This window comes from Alligator mississippiensis, chromosome 3, assembly GCF_030867095.1.
Source record: "Alligator mississippiensis isolate rAllMis1 chromosome 3, rAllMis1, whole genome shotgun sequence".
In the NCBI taxonomy this organism is placed as follows: domain Eukaryota; kingdom Metazoa; phylum Chordata; order Crocodylia; family Alligatoridae; genus Alligator; species Alligator mississippiensis.
Genome location: NC_081826.1, coordinates 290,895,223 through 290,913,709, shown reverse-complemented (window position 1 = coordinate 290,913,709; position 18,487 = coordinate 290,895,223). Strand labels below are relative to the sequence as shown.

Genomic DNA, 18,487 nt, shown 5'->3' with positions numbered 1-18,487 from the left:
CTCCTTCAATCTGTTTCTCAGTGCACAGAGTTCCCCACTTATGTGCACAGCCTGAGAATATTGCTGTGCCTAAATACCCCAGCCATCATTCCTGACCATGGGCGATCAAAGCAGTGATGTGCTTCAAATATCATCGCTGCTGTGGCTTCATTTGTCTGTAGTTGCCAGCAGTGCATATTTGATGCATCTTTTAATGTCAGTCCCAGCCAACCTGGCTCAGATGGTCCCTTCCTGGGAACTGTGGTATTTACTTGCCACAACACAGTCTGTTGTTGTGCTTTGTTCATTTAAAAAAAAAATTCAGGAAGAAGGCAAATGAAGAATCTACCTGTTAGTGGTGTTGTGCCTTGAGGTCCTATTCCTTGTGTTTCTCCAGATAGTCCTGATTAGTCATTTTTTGGGGGGGGTTTTTACTATCAGTGTTCACTTTTGACTAATAAGTTGATGAAGGGAATTACTCAAATGCTTACATATGCTTAGAGTGAATTTCTTCATTGTGTTTGTAGGTACTGGGAAGACTTTGCTGGCTAAGGCTGTTGCCACTGAATGCAACACAACTTTCTTCAACATTTCAGCCTCCACCATTGTCAGCAAGTGGAGGGGCGATTCAGAAAAACTTGTCCGGGTAAGAATTATGCTCTAACAGGCAGCCGGAGAGTAGCAGTTTTATAATGGGGTGAACAAAACTGAGAGACAGGAACTGATGAGTATTTCTCGTATGTTGATACCCTCTGCAGTCTTGGGCAAGTCATTTCACTCTTCACTCATTTCCCTTTCTGTAAAATAAGAATACATATTATTTCTATTAAGATACCATGTTGGTCAAGTTCCTGCTGTGTTGTTTCAGCTCAGTAATACATGACTTCCCAAAGCTGTCAAAGATTTTTGATTTATTGAGTCATCAGCAGGCAAACTAAATTCTGAGAACAACTGAAAGTTCCTGCTAGATTAGAAGAAATGCAAGGATCTAGAACTCTTGGTTCCAAAATGATACCTTTTATTAGACCAACTGAGAAATTGCAAAAAAAGTATATTTTTATGCAACTTTTTTTGCAGTTTCTCAGTTGATCTAATAAAAAGTACCATTTTGGAACCAAGAGTTCTAGGTTTTTGCATTTCTTTTTGTCTCAGATCAACATGGCTACCACATACACCCCTCCTAGATTAGAACATGTCCTCATTGCTGTGATCACTGGAGGTGCTCCATGTTGGAATGGCAGATGTCACAGTTGGTCCCAGATTTTACTAGATCTGTATAGGATAGGTGGTATGTAATTGTCAATAAAAGTGTGGTCTGCCCCAAGGCTCTTATAAGCTAACTTTAAAGGTAATGTAGTCATGAGTGAATAAAAGAATGAAGAGGGGGATTAATTGAGCAATCTGGGATTCCAAAATTAGGAACTGGTAAGTCTTGCTCTAGCTGAGATTGCTTTTTAAAAGGAGCTGTGATTGTGTGCTGATTCTTTTATACTCATTTATTTTTGGCACAAAGAAGCACTTTTGCCTACTGCTTAGAGCCAAGCACTGGTGCTAGGAAATGTGTGTTTTATTCTGAACTTGCCACAAGCTGTGTGATTTTTTTCAGCAAGTAATCTAACCTCTGTGCTTCATCTATAGAATGGAGAAAATAAGGCCTGTCCTTATAAAGATATTTATGAAGCCTTTTCACTCCCGTAGATGAAAGGTGCCATAGTTAGTGAAGTATGATCAAGGATCCTGGTTTTCTTTGATTAAAAAAAAATCACAAATTCTCTGATTAAATACCCCCAAATCCATGTATTACTGCACTTAAAATGAAACACCACTAGATAGATAGATAGATAGATAGATATCTGTTGAACACAATATTTTATTGATATATTTACAATTTTAGAGTAATTTGGAAGCCTACCAGTGCCTCAATCGCTAGAATAAAATAAATTCTAAATACCTATATATTTTGGCGTTTGAGTTTTGGGTTTTTTATCATGGAAAATCAGAGCTCCCCCTGCCCCCTTTGCTCACCAAGACACAGGTCCAGCTGCAGCTGTCCCCCCTGCTGGTTTATGGCATTGAGCAGCCCTGATATGCTGGTGCCTTACCCATGCCATTGCCCCTCACTCCCCACCCACAGCCCCCTAGCCATGCTGGTGCCCCTCATTCCCTACCCACAGCCCCCTGCCCCCACAGCCATACTGGAGGAGACGCCCAGCTGCTAGGGCTACAGGGTCAGGGACCCAGGTGTGCAGCCCCCTGTGCCCCACCAGCAGCACCCGAACCCCAGCTGTTACCCGTGGGAGGTGGTGGCTGCTGCGGCCCAAGTGGTGCACGTAGTCCAGATCCCCTTCCCCTGTGGGCAGCATAGCTGGAGCAGAGCCTGTCGGGGGGAGTGGATGTGGGCTGCCTACTGCGGTCTTGGGGCTCCCCACCCTGCTGTCCTCTCCCCAGGGCCTCTGCAGTTCAGCGGGCAGGACCCAACAAAACAGGGCAGAATGGGGTGGGAAGGTTCGGTGCTGCCGCTGAGAGCCCTGTGCCACGGTAGCAAGGTGTCCCCAGCCTACCTGGCAGCTGTGGGTGGCACAACTCCACGCAGCCACCCCTGCTACTGCTGGGTGGGCAGGGAACACTTCACCATGGCAGAGCAGGGCTCCTGGTAGCAGCACCAAGCCTCCCTGCCCCGCTTTGCCCTGCCATGCTGGGCCCTGGTGGCACAGGGCAAGGAGGCAGCAGGGCAAGAAGCCCCAAGCCTGCAGCGGCCAGCCTACATCTGTGCACAAATCTTGGGGGCACATGCCCCCCTCCCTGGAGTGCACACAGTGACACGGAGCTAGCCCCCCCGCCACCCCACAGATGAGCTGTCTGTGGCTCTGTCCTGCTCCTCACCTGGGCTCTGTGGCCATGGATTTTTGCCCTGGGCCTGACCCTCTAACCCCAGGCCTCACACACTGCCCCAGCTGGGTAGTTCTCCCAGCCCTGCCCAACTCCCTCCCTTCTTCCCCCAGAACCCACCCCCCAAGGCCTACCTGCAGGGAGCCGTGGGAGCTGCTCTCCACACTGCCTGGCTGTTGTGTACACAGACATGCAAATGGTGCCCCCTGCCTGATTGCCCAGCCTGCAAGAGGAAACCTACCGTTTCCTGTGTTTTTCTCCTTAAAAAGAGAAAATCCACATTTTTCTTCTTTAAAATAATAAAGCCCATGTTTTTCCATGGCAAATGGAAAGTCCAGATCCCAGACTATGATGTTGTTTTTAAATAGTTGAAGGATGTTTCTATAGTCTATGAATATTTTTATATTTAGCTACCCTTATAAAGGAAAAATAGGTAACACGTCATCACTGCAATGGCAAATGTCACTCATTTTAACTTCCATTTTTAATCTAACTTTACCCTGTGAAGGACAGGCCATGTTTGTTTTCCTCAAAGAAGTACTTTATTTTATTAAGACAATATGGCCATTTTTGCCACAGGAGTTTCAGTGACTGTGTGTCATCCCCCTCTCCCCCTCCCCCTCCCCCATTTGAAAAATAAATGCAACAACAGTAAAAGAAGAAAGTACTTAATCTCTGGTGATGATTTGGGATTTCCCCAGAGTCCCTTTTTGCAATTCTTATCTTTTTATCCCATTATTCTCAGCATACTTGCATAGACTTTAGGAGGAAAGATGAAAACAAAAAGACTGGATTACATAAATGTATTCTTTATCTCTCCTTTATAAACCTGAAGAATTAAGGAATGATTTTGGAACTTCTCTGCCAATCATTTTCCCAACATTTATTCTGTTTCTTTCCTAAAGGTTTTTGTGAAGTGTGCACTATTATTTAGTCTTTACATGATGATCCTAAACACCTTTGCTCAGTCTTCCTTCAGTTGTTAATATTTTTTTTCCCCTATGAACAGGTTTTATTTGAACTTGCCCGGTACCATGCTCCTTCCACGATTTTCTTGGATGAGCTGGAGTCAGTAATGAGTCAGAGAGGAACCGCTCCTGGGTAACTGATGAGTTAGCTTGCTATCTCTTCAAAAGAATACATTTCCCTCTCTAATTCTTTTCAATAAATGCGTTTGATCGTATGCCAATTAACATTTACTAGAACACTGAGCTTATTACCAAGCAAACAAATCTTAGTACAAACAGGGCCTGAGGCTGTTCTGGTAACGTCAATAGGAGCTTGATTGGACCCACAGAAAGACCTTTAATTTAGATCGCATTGTTAGAATAACTACGTTGAGCGGTAATAGTGTAGTAATTTTCTTTTAGTTTTCAAATGTAGTTTTTCTTCAGGTCTATTCTCAATCTTAGGATCCTCGCTACATCTTATTGTTGGACAGACTGTCAGCTCATACATGTGGTGATAAGGGATAAATAAAGGAGAGAGTACCGTTACCTGGAACCAGTGTAGACAGAGGAGAGATTTACAAGGAGGAAGGAAGTGTTTGGTTCCCACTGAAACGAGTGGTCTGGAAGGAAGTGTGAAGGCAAAAGTGTGTGAAAGAGAGAAAGGGACTGACTGACTAGACACTATGGTGACTAAGACATAGGCAGGGCTTGTAGCAGTGAGGTTGGAGGACTGTTGATGTGATGTTACTATCCATGACATGACACACCATTAAAACAGTCTAAAAAAATCAGAAAATGTGGGGAGGGAACAAAATATATAGACACTTCTATTATATATGTAAGGTGCCTATTTGAGAGGTTTCTAGATGCCACAAATACCATGTCCTAATGCTTCCCTATGCTTGTAAAATGAACACTGGATTGTAAAGATACAACTCATAATCATTGGCAGTTTGTGCCCTGGTAGTATCCTTTCACAGCCCTCGTGTGGTAAGTGAGGTATCTGTGTGCATTTCTAAGAGTTTATTTGATTATCTTCATTATATGGTGATACAGCACTACATGAGAGGATGCTTTCAAAAAAACCAAGGTATTATACCTGAATGGCAACATCTATAATCTAAGGTCTAACTGTGCTTTATTGGAGTTTTTCTGACAGGTGCTGAGCACTTCAGCTCCCAGGCTTCAGTGCTTAACTACATGGTAAATAGCTTTGGTGCATTGGGTTGGGGCAGCAAAGCTTCAGTTTCCTGGCACCTTGCAAGCACAAGCTCTTAGATTCCTGGAACCTGGAAGGATGTGGGTAGTGGGGTCCTGCAGTGTTCGGTCCTTGGAGCCGTACTCTTCAACATCTTCAGTGGCTTGGATGCGGGTGTGAAGTGTACTCTGTCCAAGTTTGCAGACAATACTAAATTGCGGGGTGAAGTGCACACTCTGGAGTGTAGGGAATGATTGCAGGCAGACCTGGACAGGTTAGAAAAGTGGGGCAGTAGGGCTGTGCGAAATTTCGCCGGCTGTTTCGATTCGACGCTGTTTTGACTAATTTTGAGCTCGAAATAGTGAAATTGAATTGAAATGAAGGGCTTCGAAACAGCCTTGAAACAAAACGAGGCTAGTCGAAACGTTTCGAAAGTTTTGAAATGTTTCGCATTTTGAAGCCAGCAGCAAGAGACAGGGGAGAACCAGGGCACCAGCAGGGAGCACAGCCCTGGCTCTCCCTGTCTCCCGCTGACGGTAGCTGATAACAGCACAGGGGAAGGGAACTGAGCCCGGCTCAGTACCCCTCCCCAGCGCTGTGATCTGGCAGGGGCAGGGCAGAGAGTCAGCCCATCTGGACTCACTCCCACCCCCCATGCTGTGATTTGGGGGGGGCTGACTCCCCACACCCAGCGAAAGTCAAAACAGCATCGAAACAGCCTTTCAGTTTCGATGAAACGGAACAGAACAGCTGTTTCAAATCAAAATGAAATTTGAAATGGAACGCTGTTCCATTGAACCGTCAAAACCGAAGGTGAAACAAAACGGTGCCGTTTCGCACAGCCCTAGTGCGAAACACAATAGGATGCACAGCCCTAGTACACAATAGGATGCAGTTCAACACGGACAAGTGCAGAGTGCTGCACGTAGGGTGCAGAAATATCCAGCACACCTACTGGCTGGGAAGTGACCCTCAGCAGCACAGAAGCGGAAAGGATCTCGGAGTCATAGTGGACTCCAAGATGAACATGAACATGACAGCAGATGCATGACAAATAGTACCGAGGAGGTGATACTTCCTCTCTATGCGGCATTGGTCAGACCGCAGTTGGAGTACTGCGTCCAGTTTTGGGTGCTGTACTTCAAGAAGGAAGTTGATAGACTCGAGAGGGTCCAGAGGAGGCCACTTGTATGGTTAGGGGCTTACAGGACAAGCCCTATGGGGAGAGACTGAGGGACCTGGACCTCTTCTGCCTCCGCAAGAGCAGGCTGAGAGGTGACCTTGTGGCTGTGTACAAATTTATTAGGGGAACGCAGCAAGGGATCGGAGATGCTCTGTTCACCAGGGTGCCTCTTAGGGTAACAAGGAACAATGGTCACAAACTGACAGCAGATTTAGGCTAGATATCAGGAAAAACTTCTACACGGTAAGGGTGGCCAAAATTTGGAATGGGCTTCCAAGGGATGTGGTGCTCTCCCCTACCTTGGGGGTCTTTAACAGAAGGCTGGATAGGCATCTGGCTGGGGTCATCTGGCCCTAGCTCTCTTTCCTGCCTAGGCAGGGGTTCAGACTCGATGATCTGTTGAGGTCCCTTCTGACCCTAGCATCTATGAATCTGAAATTCCAGGTCCTTTTTTCTAAGGCAGGGTCCTTAATTCCCTGTTTCAAAGCAGGATGGGTCTTTTTTCATTTTATTTCAGATCTGCACTTTTTTAGCTTCCTGCTGAGAAAACTGACCTTGAAGTACACTAAATTCAATGACAAGTGTGTGTTTTCCATATAACTTCCTCTGTATACTATTTGCACTAAACACATCAGCCTTTCTCATGCGTGAATTGCAACCTGTACTATAATTCTCCAATATAACGCCCTTGAAAGCCTTAGAAATGTTCCCCTCTGAATATCAACTCTGGTATCTCCTCATTTCCTTTGTGTTAATCTTTATGCAAAGATAAAACAAAACAGATATTTTGTTTTACTCCAGTGGATTCACTCCAGTCTAATGCACTGAACTGAACACATTTAAGTAATCATCAGGAAGCTCAACTTTTAATGCCTGGGTGTTAGCTAATGGTACTTAATCATGCTTTGAACTGGGACAGAACTGTGACTGGGGCTCAGTTGCTGTGAATGACACTGTATAAATAAAGCTTTAATGCACTGAGCAAATAACATTTCTCTGCATCTTGGCAGTGGTGAGCACGAAGGAAGCCGGCGGATGAAAACTGAATTACTGGTGCAGATGGATGGCTTGGCCCAATCTGATGATCTTGTATTTGTTTTAGCAGCTTCTAATCTGCCATGGTAAGAGATCCAGAGAGTACATTTTGAATACATTTGCATGAGCCTCTAAGCACAGATAAAGATTTTATTTAGACTCCTGCAGAAAAAAGCCTTGATATTTGGTTAAAGCATTTAAAGCTTAATTTGGAGCTTTTACTTTTAAATTCTACAATTCTTGCTATCTGTGCCACATGAGAATAATCCATAATAAAGTCAGCATATGCTGATGCAACCAGCTGCTAATATTTAAAATGGAGTATTTGACTTTATAGCCAAGTTATTTACTATGTTTACGCTAAGAAGGGTTTCAGCATAGTTCTGTAAGGTGCTTACAACATCTAGTGCTCAGAAAGATACTCCATAAATAGGAAGGTTGGATTTTATTGGTATTAAAATCTGCCTTTTTAAAGTTGGAGAATAAAACTTTTGGTTTCTGTAATATAATTTAGGCCTAGAAGAATCAATAGCTTGTGATGGGAAACACGAAGTACAATATGGCATCAATCAGTCTGTTTCACACAAAATGCCCTCAGCCATTTTACAAAATTCAGAAATAATTGGAGTGGGGAAGGAGACCCAAGTGCTGTGGAGCTGGAGTATCCCTTCTGACAGAAACCTGGGGAAATGGTAGAGCAGCAGAGAGTGCAGCTGGTTGAATCTTGTGGAGATCATCCATTCAGCTGAGGAAGTTCTTTGGACATGGAAGAGAAGGGATCCGTGGTTGTATGAGATAGTTATATGAGAGGCCACTTTCCCCCTGGCAGGATGATCTTGGCGAGGGGAGTTGTGCTGACTTTTTGGGGAGAATCTATGTTTGTCTGTATCTGTCTAATATTCTTCTACTCTGCCATTGCTTTTAGTACCATCTCCTCAAAGAATTGGTTCCATTCATCTCAGGCCAATAAAGAGGATTGATTTGGTTGCTCAAAGAGAAAAAAGCTGTGACACACAAACTGAGCAGTTCTGATTCTACCTGGTACACATACATACTGGCCAGTTCAATACAACATTCCCCTTACTTGTTAATGCCACTATAGCTTGTCCTGCAGAAACCAGAGTTTATCATATGCACCATGTCTGTGCTAGCTGTACAAATCCAGGCCAATACTAGAAGAAGATTCAGAGAAAAGAGCTGGATCAGAGGTGTCCAAACTGTGGCATGTGAAGCATCTGCTGAAGTCTGCACACAACTAACAGATTGCATGATATTGGTTTCTTGTTTCCTGCTATTAAACTGGCTCAAAACAGAGTTGAACATATGCTTAAAAGTTGAACATACATTTAATATTTCTCTCATGTTACTTGACCATGAGAGCAAGTTGCCACAGAAATGTTAGGAGCTTATAAATGGAAGGGGATCAGGGGTTCATCTATCACGAACAGAAGAGCAGGGGTCTGCGGTACATCCTTCATATCCAAAGTATGGCTTACAGTACAAACAAGTGTGCAAACCCCTGGGCCAAGCAAAAGCTTCTGTCCCTAATCAGCAACCACTCACCAACACCTCCTTGTTGAACAAATGACTCCCTGGCATTTCCATAGCTGACTGTAGCAGTGCCTGGAATCCGACTGACGAGCGCATCCATTTCTGCAGCATGTAGACAGCTCTGCATTGTGACAACCACAGGCTGTTGCCATCTGAAAGTGGTTGGAGCTGAGGGAGGGCTTTGCACCCACAAAAACCACAAATGTTTTGTTGCTCGGTTTGTTTTGATTAGTGGTTCTCCGGCTGACTCTCACAAGGATGCCCTAGGGACACTGGTGGGAAGAGCCTCGATCTGTGACTGGAAATCCTCAGACTACGACCGGGGAGTTGTCATTTATATTGCTGAGTGTAGTACGTCTGAACAGTGCAGCCTGGGTATCCACAGCCACTTTTGTCTGATTGTATATGAGAACGCCTAAGCAGCAGGAAGCAGCCTGTAATAGCTGCCAGCTCAGGATAAGCTGCATCTACACACCACCAACTTCAGTGCAGCTCGTATTAGTTTTACTCCTAACTTTTCCTGAGAAAATTCTGCAGTTGATTTTAGGGAGTTATGTGAGGGTAGGGCTGCACACCATGTGTTTGCTCATCTTTAGTGTATAGACCATGGCCTTAGATTCTCAGGTCATGTAAGCACTTCTGAAGATGTTATGCTGAGCGTGCTATGCCTCAGGGGTGCTATATGAGGTAGTTCTGTCTCAGTACAGCACTTGCCCCTTGGGAGCATTAAATCAGTGATTTGGATGTGGGGGTGAAAAGCTCGCTGGCCAAGTTTGCAAGCCACACCAAGTTATGCAGGAGCGTGGTAAATGCCACAGAAGATAGGTTGCAGATACAGGCGGGCCTGGACAGGCTGGAGAGCTGGGCAGACCAGAACCAGATGAAGTTCAACACTCAGAAGTGCAAGGTGCTCCATCTGGGGGCAAACAATCCCCAACATACCTACAGGCTCGGTGGCAACAATTTGACTTGCACCACAACTGAAAGGGACCTCGGGGTGGTGATTGACCATTGCATGAACATGAGCCGGCAGTGCGATGCTGTGCCCAGCAGGGCAAACACTACACTGGCCTGCATTAACCGCTGCATCTCATGCAAAACTAAGGAAGTGATACTCCCGCTGTACTCTGTACTGGTGAAACCGCAGCTGGAATACTGTGTTCAGTTCTGGACGCTGCACTTCAACAAGGACGTGGAAAAACTTAAAAGGGTCCAGAGAAGAGCCACTGTATGATCAGGGACTTGCAAGACAAGCCATACGAGGAGAGGCTGAGGGACTTGGGCCTCTTCAGCCTACAGAAGAGAAGGCTGAGAGAGGACTGGGTAGCGGCTTACCGCTACATCAGGGGAATATATCAAGGGCTCGGTGAACAGCTGTTCACTAGGGCATTCCTAGGGAAGACCAGGAGCAATGGATACAAACTCCTGGAAGGCCGCTTCAGGCTCAATTCCAGGAAAATCTTCACAGTCAGGGTGTCTGGACTGTGGAATAAACTCCCTCCAGTGCTGGTGCAGTCACCTACCCTGGAAGTCTTCAAAAGGAGACTGCATGGTCACTTCGCTGGGGTCACTTGACCCCAGCTGTCTTTTCCTGCTTAGTGTAGGGGGACTGGACTCAATGATCTACAAGGTCCCTTCCAGCCCCTAGCAATCTAGGAAATCCACTGTAAAAATGAACAAATTGGCCATAAATTAATTACTTGGCAGCTACCCCAAAAGTCTCTCCCCTGTCCTGATTGATAGTTCTATTCTCACATGGTCAAAATACAAAGGCAGACAATAGCTTTATATTTTACTTTAACAGTGTAGTGTGTTTTACTGATGTATCCCTTGGGCTATCTAGTGGAAATAAACCCACGCAAAATCTGGCCTGTTTGGCATTACAATATGTACATGTAAAGAATGGATTAGAATATGATTAGTCATATTCTAAACATGCTAGTATCGGAAAAATACTTCAAGATAAGTAGCTGAAGCATATGCAAATATTTGTCTTGGCTAATTTAATAACCCATTTCTCCCTTTAAATCTCATTAGCAGTCTGCTGTAAAAATGTTAATTTATTACAGCATCATTACTCTTTATACGAGAGACCTTTAAGCAACACACGGATCTTTTTCATGGTCAGTTTTGAAACGATACTCTATATTTAAGTTTCATGCATAGCATTACAGCCTTTTGACCATTTGCCCATCAGTAGAGCATTGAAAGGATTCATTCTCAAGTGAATTCATGTAAATCCTGCCCATTACATAGATCTGAAAAAGAATACAGGAAGTCTAGGAGCAGTAAGATGGGGTACGGAAGAATGTGCCTGAAAAGATTTCACTCTGTGGATCTTCCAGACTTCTGAGGCAATGGTGAGACCTGTCAATGTGTATCTAGATAAATCATCACGTGTGTCTTGTATGACATGAATCTCTTCCTTTTATGGGTCTGGTAATCTCATTTTGGGAAGGGCTGTGCAAACAGAACAAAATGTATTGTAATATTTCCAGCATTTAATGTTGGATTAGTTCTCAGCCTAGAAGTGCTCATTTCTGTAGATTTTCCTTGAAATTGCCATTTTCATACCAAAAACATCAAATTATGATTTTTCCCACTGTAAAACTAAGTTTCCAAAATTTATGGATTTCACTACATAAAAACTAAAACAACACATAAGAACTAAGGACATTTTCACCCTGACTGTTCCTAATTTCAATCTGTTTTTTTCCAAATGTCAAGGAATGACACACTTTTCTAAACATTGAAGCTAAAAGTAAAAAAATCCATTTTTCAGTGGAACTACTGCATACAATTCCTTATGTGCAGGGTTTGGGCATGCATAAGGATTTTACAAGTCTGACTGAAATCCTGACTGCCACTGAAGTGGATGTCTTCAGTGGGCCAGGATTTCATCTTCTAACATAAGATACTCAAGCCCAGAACTACAAGAGTTCAGCAACCACCATAGCAAGATCATTTGGAAATTTGGCCCTTTTTTTTGGTTCCTACAAGGGAGCTGAGCTCTTTTCAGAATTTGAAACTGTAGCCCTGGAAGTTTGGGAATTTCATGTAGTTTCATTTGACCGCTGATTAGTGGCCAGGTATTTGAACTCTGTTGCAGTCTGAGTAGCATTGGCCCAGTGAGCCTAATGCTTGGTTTAGGGCCTCTTTATGAATCTGACTGAACAGATTGAATAAAGAGACTTTCTTCCAGTGGGTGAAACTCCATTAAAATCAGTGCATCAGCCTACACTCTAGCTGTGGCCCAGATTCTCACAATTATTTTGGCATCTGACTCCCATAAATACTTCTTCAAGGATTTGGGTCTAGGTGTATAGTGGTAATTTTTATGTTTAGATGGTGCAAGACCATGAACTTCAGTTGAATTGAACTTCAGGGGAATTGGAGCATTTATAATAGGTCTGAATTTTATCCAATTTAAATTATATATGAATAGTTTTTCCTTCCAAAAGCCCAGTACACATGAACAAGTCCTGGAAGAGCCGTCGTTCTTGATCTTTCTATACAGTATGACAAAGGGGCAGTCAGGAGATGGTGGAAGAGGAGTGGAACTAGAGCAGTACTCATACATGAGACACTTTGAAGCATGGGATTAGAATTCAAAATGACCTTGATAAATTAGAAAAATGGTTAGAATTAGCAAATGAAGTACAATAAGAATAAGTGAAAAGTCCTGTACTTACTATAGGACGCTGAAATGCACAAATCCAAATTGGGGAATGAAGACAGACAGAGATGGGTGATAGTGAAACAGAAGTTGAGTGCAAGTCAAGAATATGCTCTCGTTGAAAAAAAAAAAAAAAAAAAGAAGGGAAAAGGCCAGGAGCATGCTGGGTTGTATTAACAGGAGAGTCTCTTGCAAGTCAAGGAACAGTGTTCCACTCTCTTGGGCATTGGTGAAGCCTCTCCTGAAGTGCTGTGTCCAGTTTTGGGCACTGCATTTCGAGAAAGATATGAACAAATTGGAATGAGTCCAGCAGAGAGCAACAAAAATTATTAGAAATCTAGGAAACACAACTTACAAGGAAAGGTTGGAAGAACTGAGGTTATTCTGGAGAAGACCTCAGGGGGATTTGATAATAGACTACAAATACATGAAGAGTGGTTATAAAGTGGATGGTGATAGACTATTCTCTGTGGCCGCAGGGGACAGGACAAGAAGTAATGGCCTTAAATGGCAACAAGGGAAATTTAGGTTGGATATTAGGAAGAACTTTCTAATTATGAGGGTGGTTAAGCACTGGAACAGATTACCTAGAGTGGTTGTGGAATCTCCGTCACTGGAAGTTTTTAAGAGCAGGGCAGACAAACCTTTGGAGGAGATGTTTTAGACAGGGATGATCCTGCCTTGAGCAAGGGCATGGACAGGGTGAACTGAAGTCCCTTCCAACCTATTTTCCTGTTTTCATTCTATTCAGGTTAATTTTTATACAGTATTGAGGGGAAAGGTTTGGTCTGGTGGAACCAGGAAGCATGAATACTAATCCCAGATGTCTGCTAATTCCTTTCACTCTTTTAAGACAGTGCCTTACCTCCTTTTCCTCATCTGTAAATTTGAGATCATCTGAACAGCATATACTTGTTACACTGTCGAAGGCGGGCAGAACACCTTGAGGATGAAAAAAGCATTATATAGATACAAAATGGCAGTCTGAAGTGTTGCGTGTCCTTTTGCTTTTCATCTCCCACGGTACCAAATATGCTGCTAAGTAATGCTTTCAGCGAGTTGTATTTTTTTATGCAGCTGTCCCTTTATGCTTATCCAAGATGTAGGATTGATTATGGTCTGATGGCTTGTACTTCTATGGTGCCATTTGGTCCCTTTTACATTTTGGCCCCTTTTGAAGCTTTGCACAAGTAGGAGACTTTTTATGTCCCATTGTACAGATGGAGGTGACTGAGTGCTGAAAGACTGAATGTCTTGCATCAGGTCATGTGGAGTCAATAGCAGAGTCGGAGTCGATATGTCCCATGACTGTCAGCTTTAAGTGGTCTCTGTAAATACTTGTGTCTCTCACTTTTTCAGCCTTCTACTGGGGTAGACTTTGAAAGATTTGTGTATCTTGGCTGTCCGTTGATCTTTGGAAAAATTAATATCAAGCTGCTTTCAGATGAATGGAAACGAAGCCAAAACAAAGCTCTTAATGCACTCTTTATCTATACCACAGTGTGTGTTAGAAAGCTTATTGATTTCCCCATTCAGCAACCTACTCCCTAGTTTCCAACGTGGCTTCCTGTTAGTCATCAACATGGCCTGGTGGGGCAATGACAAATTACTTGTTGAAATCAGTAAATGTTAATTAAATAAAATAAACCCCTTGTTAATTAAATGATAAGGTAGTCCTTAACTATGCTTTGTTTTTCCCCCTCCCTGGGTGCTTAGAAGCCTTTACACTAATCTCTGAGGGATGTACTGTTGTTGCCTTTCTTCTCACCTGTGTAGTAAGAAAACCATGGTGCAGGGGATTGCACTGATTAAAAAATCGGGGTCTTCTCTCAGATTGAAGTTCCCCACCCTCTTACTCACCGCTGAAATCAGGGTTTTTGGTCAACTCTAGTGACTAGGGTTGACCCTAGTGAACCCAGCAGCAGAGGAAAAGGGATGGGGGTGAGTGGCTGAAGTGGTGCAGACAAACCCTAAGTGGCATATAGGCCTCTGAATCTTTACACCTGATCCTGTTCCACACTCACTGAATCCCTGGACAGCTGTTAATGCATCTCAGCCTTAGGGCTGAGTTGCAAAATGCAGTGAGGACAAGGACCCACCCACTTTCTATATCGGGGCAGGCAATTATTTTGGGTGGAGTAATTATCTTAATGAGTTTTGGCAAGCCATCGAGGGCCACATGACAGGCAGCCCAGGGCAGATTAATACTAATTTTCTAAATTTTTAGGGGCCCCGCGGGCCGGATAGAATGGCTTGGCGGGCTGCATCCGGCTTGCGGGCTACATTTTGCCCACACCTGTTCTATATTCATGGATTTTCAGGAACTTGTTCCACCTGCTCTAGTCTCTGGAGGCCATTAGCACACTGGTGAGTGTGTCCTCCTTTCCTTCCTTCCTTCTCCTCACTGCTTTTCTTTTACCTAGTGTTAAGATTCAAATGACAGTGGGTGCATTTGCACATGCACATTTACTGCATAGTAATTTAGGTTACTGTGCAGTACAGGTGCACATTTACATGTGCATGCCCATACTCCACAGTAACTATGGGGGGTGCTGAATTTGATACCTACATCATGCAGGTATTGAATTAACAACACCCAATTAGTTACTGCGCAGTAATGTGCATGTAGACGCCTTACTGTGCAGTAACACTGTGTGTGGACTGACTTGGGACACATGCAGTTAGTCCCAAGTCAGTCCACACACAGCGTCCACATGCAGCATTACTGCGCTTTAATGGCTGCACGTGTAGCCGCTGGCCTAAAAACCACCTACTGCTCAGTAAGTTACTGCGCAGTGAATGGACGTATAGACGCGCCCAGTGTATTATCAAAGTAAGTGCATTAACAGCTGTTCAAGGACAGGGTGAATTTAGACTCCTGATACATTGAATAGGGTCCACCCATCCTGAGAATACTCTAATAGGATTTGTTTATGAGTGTGGAGGAGCTGGGGAGGGGAGATGGTAGTGCAGATGAATTGAGAGGGAGCCTTACAGTCATCAACTGCATGTGCCTGAAGGAGATACTTACTGGAAAAGATGTCAGCACCTGGATTTTCATCATCTGGATTCCTTAATAAGAAAGATTCCAGGTGGGCTGAGAAGGATATTGCCTGGGATATGCCCTCTGGATGCCATTTGAAAGAATGAATGAGATCAAGTGAAACTCAACGGCTGAATGCCTGCCTTGAAATGAGAACTTGGTGGCTGCCAGGATGTGCAGCTTGCCTTCAACTGGGCACCTAGGCTCTCCAAGGCTGCTTCAGGCTTTGCTCCTTGGTGGAGTGGAATCTTGTCAAGGGTGAGAACGTCATGTGTGCAAAGTGGGGCCACTCGGTATGGTGACCAAATGTTCTGCTGTCAGCAAAATGTCCTGGGCCAACTGCAGGGGACTATTCTGCATGACTTCACTACAGATCAGCACCTGGAATAGCCTAGCCTGCATGTGCCACATTATTCTATTCTGTTTTCTGCCTCTTCTCACACTGTACTCACTGTGATGGTGCAAGCACCTTGCAATAATGCCTTAAACTTTGTGGATAACATTGTTTCTGTGATGTTTGTTCTCAGATGCTTGGTGCAAGGGGACAAGCTTGTGCCATGCAGCATCTTGGTGCCACCAAAGCTGGGTGTGTTGCTCTTTTTCTGTTGGAGAAGGTGAGGTCAAATAACGTGCTTTCCACTTCGGGAGGAAGATGGCGGCAGGGGTACCTTTTGTGACTTTCTGCGGGGCTAACGTCTCTCTCTCTCCTTTCCTAATTGACGGTTGTTCCAAAAGAAAGCTCTTGTGCTAGCTAGATTCATCCCTGTGCACAGGGAATACACAAGGCTTAAGCCCCACGATCTGCTGTTGCAATCACATACTGTAGACATAACACACACTCCCTAGCGTATCGATAAATATGGACCAGTAGGCATTGATTTTTGTACGGTTGTCTTGTTTCCAAGGCTTTGACTAGAGTTGTTCAATTGTGTGAGTGACCTGCCCTGAACTGGCCTGTTTTCTAATCTGTGTTTACTTGCTCTTTGGCTCAGATCAAACACAACTATTGAGAACCTGATAGAGCCTTCCTGAGGTGGTAAGGAGTTTCACACTCCGCGAGCTGAGCAGGAGATGCCAGACACTCATACCTCTTGGAAATCCTCTGAGACATCTCAGTGGGATTTTCCAAGCAGGCACCCATTTTGTTCAATCAGTTGGTTTTTGCTTCTGTTGTGATTATCAGTGGAAAATGTTATTAGAGCAGGGACGGAGGCAACTGCCAACAGTGACAGGACTAGGCTGTGATGCTAGCATGTTCAGCTCCCAGTATATTCCATGTGTTTTCCTGTATATGCTGGAATTTGTCCCTTGGTTAAGGTATAAATGGCAGACTGTGGAGTCTTGCATTGACAGCTACATTACTCTATACGGCAGGGGTGTCAGACTTACCTTGGGCCCCAGACTGGCTCTGGACCTCTGCCCAAGCGGCCACAGGGCAACTGAGCACTGTGTCGCACAATCCTTGCCACCAACAGCCATGTCCACCAGCACCTCAGATCCTGTGGCAAGCCCCATTCAGTGCTGGCCACTCCTCCAAATTCACTGTCCTGCTGCTAGCCTGGCAAGCTGGATGGATCAGCTCTGCAGGCCAGATCCAGCTTGTGGACCATACCTTTGACACTTCTACTTTGTGGAATGAGCATGGTCCTCTTACAGAGTGAGGAAACTTGACTCCATTGGCATCAATGGCAAAAGTTCTGATGATTTCTGTGGGGCAAGGATTTTACTTCAAAGATCAGAGAGCAAATTGCAGGGTTTTTGGCAGCTTGTTCAGCCTGCTCCTGCAATCCCTGGAGTTGCCCCAAATCCCAGAAGAGCTTATTGTTTCTACTGAATGGATGAGTTGTAAGCAGAGGGCTTCTAGAGGCATCTCACTAGGTGTGTCTACACGTGCAATTAATGCAACTGAATATACTCTGCCTCAATTTAAGCTGGAGTAAACTAATCCTGGCGTCACTATCTGCACATGCTTTTAAGTGCAGTAATTTACTATGTTGCCATATACCACTTGTATCTGATGGGACTATTCAGAAGCGCAGTAAATTAGTCCATTGCACCCTAATTGCTGTGCGCATGTAGACAGTGACAATTTACTGTACAGAAAATTAGTCTGCTGTGCAGTAAAGCATCTGGGGTAGACCCACTGAGACTAATAGTAAAGTAGTGCTCAATACTGTGTTTGTCTGCCTGTCTGTCCCCACTTAATTAGACACTGCTGAGTTAGCTTCACATTGCAGCTGTAAGGTCTGGAGCATTTTTTATATACAAGCATGCTGGGATGAATAGAGTCCCCAGGACAGTCCTGGCAGGGTGCGCGGGAGTGTGGCAGCTCAGCCCAGCTGAAGCCTGGGGTGTGCAGGAGGGGAGTGGGTTGAGCTGGAGCTGGCAGTGATGCTGTGTCTTTACTCACGGAGCCCTGTAAAGGAATATATAAACAAGGGTAAATGTGTTGGGGGGAAAAGCTGTTAGGAAGGATATTTGTTTTGTTCTTCCTGGACGATCCTGTGAGCAAAAAGACAACTAGTAGATTTATGTGCCGGCAGGGACACCTTGTTAACTGGGATGGGACTTTGTTCCCGTGAACTTTTATTAGACTCCAGCATCTGAAAAACACTTGGGTAAAACAAGTTGTTGGGTTTTTGATAGCTTAATGCCCACTCCCCTGTGGGGAGTGTCTAGCACAAGGCACACAACATTTTGGAGGATTCCCTAGAACTGCTGGTGCGGAGACTTCCTAGGAAACAAAGCAGCTGGAAGACCAGTTAAATCCTCCTGCTGTGAAGCCTTCCTTGGGCCTTACAGATAATAAGAGCAGGGCACACCCCAATTTTTGTCTGTCTTATCAAATCCCCTTTTATATTCTGAGACCAGCAGAGAACCCAGGTCCTGATACTTCTCTTTTTCCAGCTTTCCCCTTCCTGACAGCTTTGTAGAAGGTGGCTTGTCTTGCTGGGCAGTGTTGCTCTTTGTATTGCAGTCATAT

At 44.4% G+C, this 18,487-nt stretch overlaps 1 protein-coding gene across 8 annotated transcripts in view; it reads left to right on the top strand.

Moving 5' to 3' along the window:
- KATNAL2 (katanin catalytic subunit A1 like 2) overlaps positions 1 to 18,487 on the top strand; it is a 45,196-nt gene that overhangs the window by 23,858 nt on the left and 2,851 nt on the right. For 7 of the 8 annotated variants that reach the window (XM_059725292.1, XM_019495942.2, XM_059725291.1 and 4 more), the window contains 3 exons: positions 507 to 625; positions 3,878 to 3,969; positions 7,210 to 7,320. In XM_059725292.1, the coding sequence (XP_059581275.1) occupies positions 507 to 625; positions 3,878 to 3,969; positions 7,210 to 7,320 (322 nt within the window). Of the gene's footprint in view, positions 1 to 506; positions 626 to 3,877; positions 3,970 to 7,209; positions 7,321 to 8,159; positions 8,555 to 18,487 lie in introns of those variants that run through there. The other variant, XM_059725293.1, reaches the window with a different exon arrangement.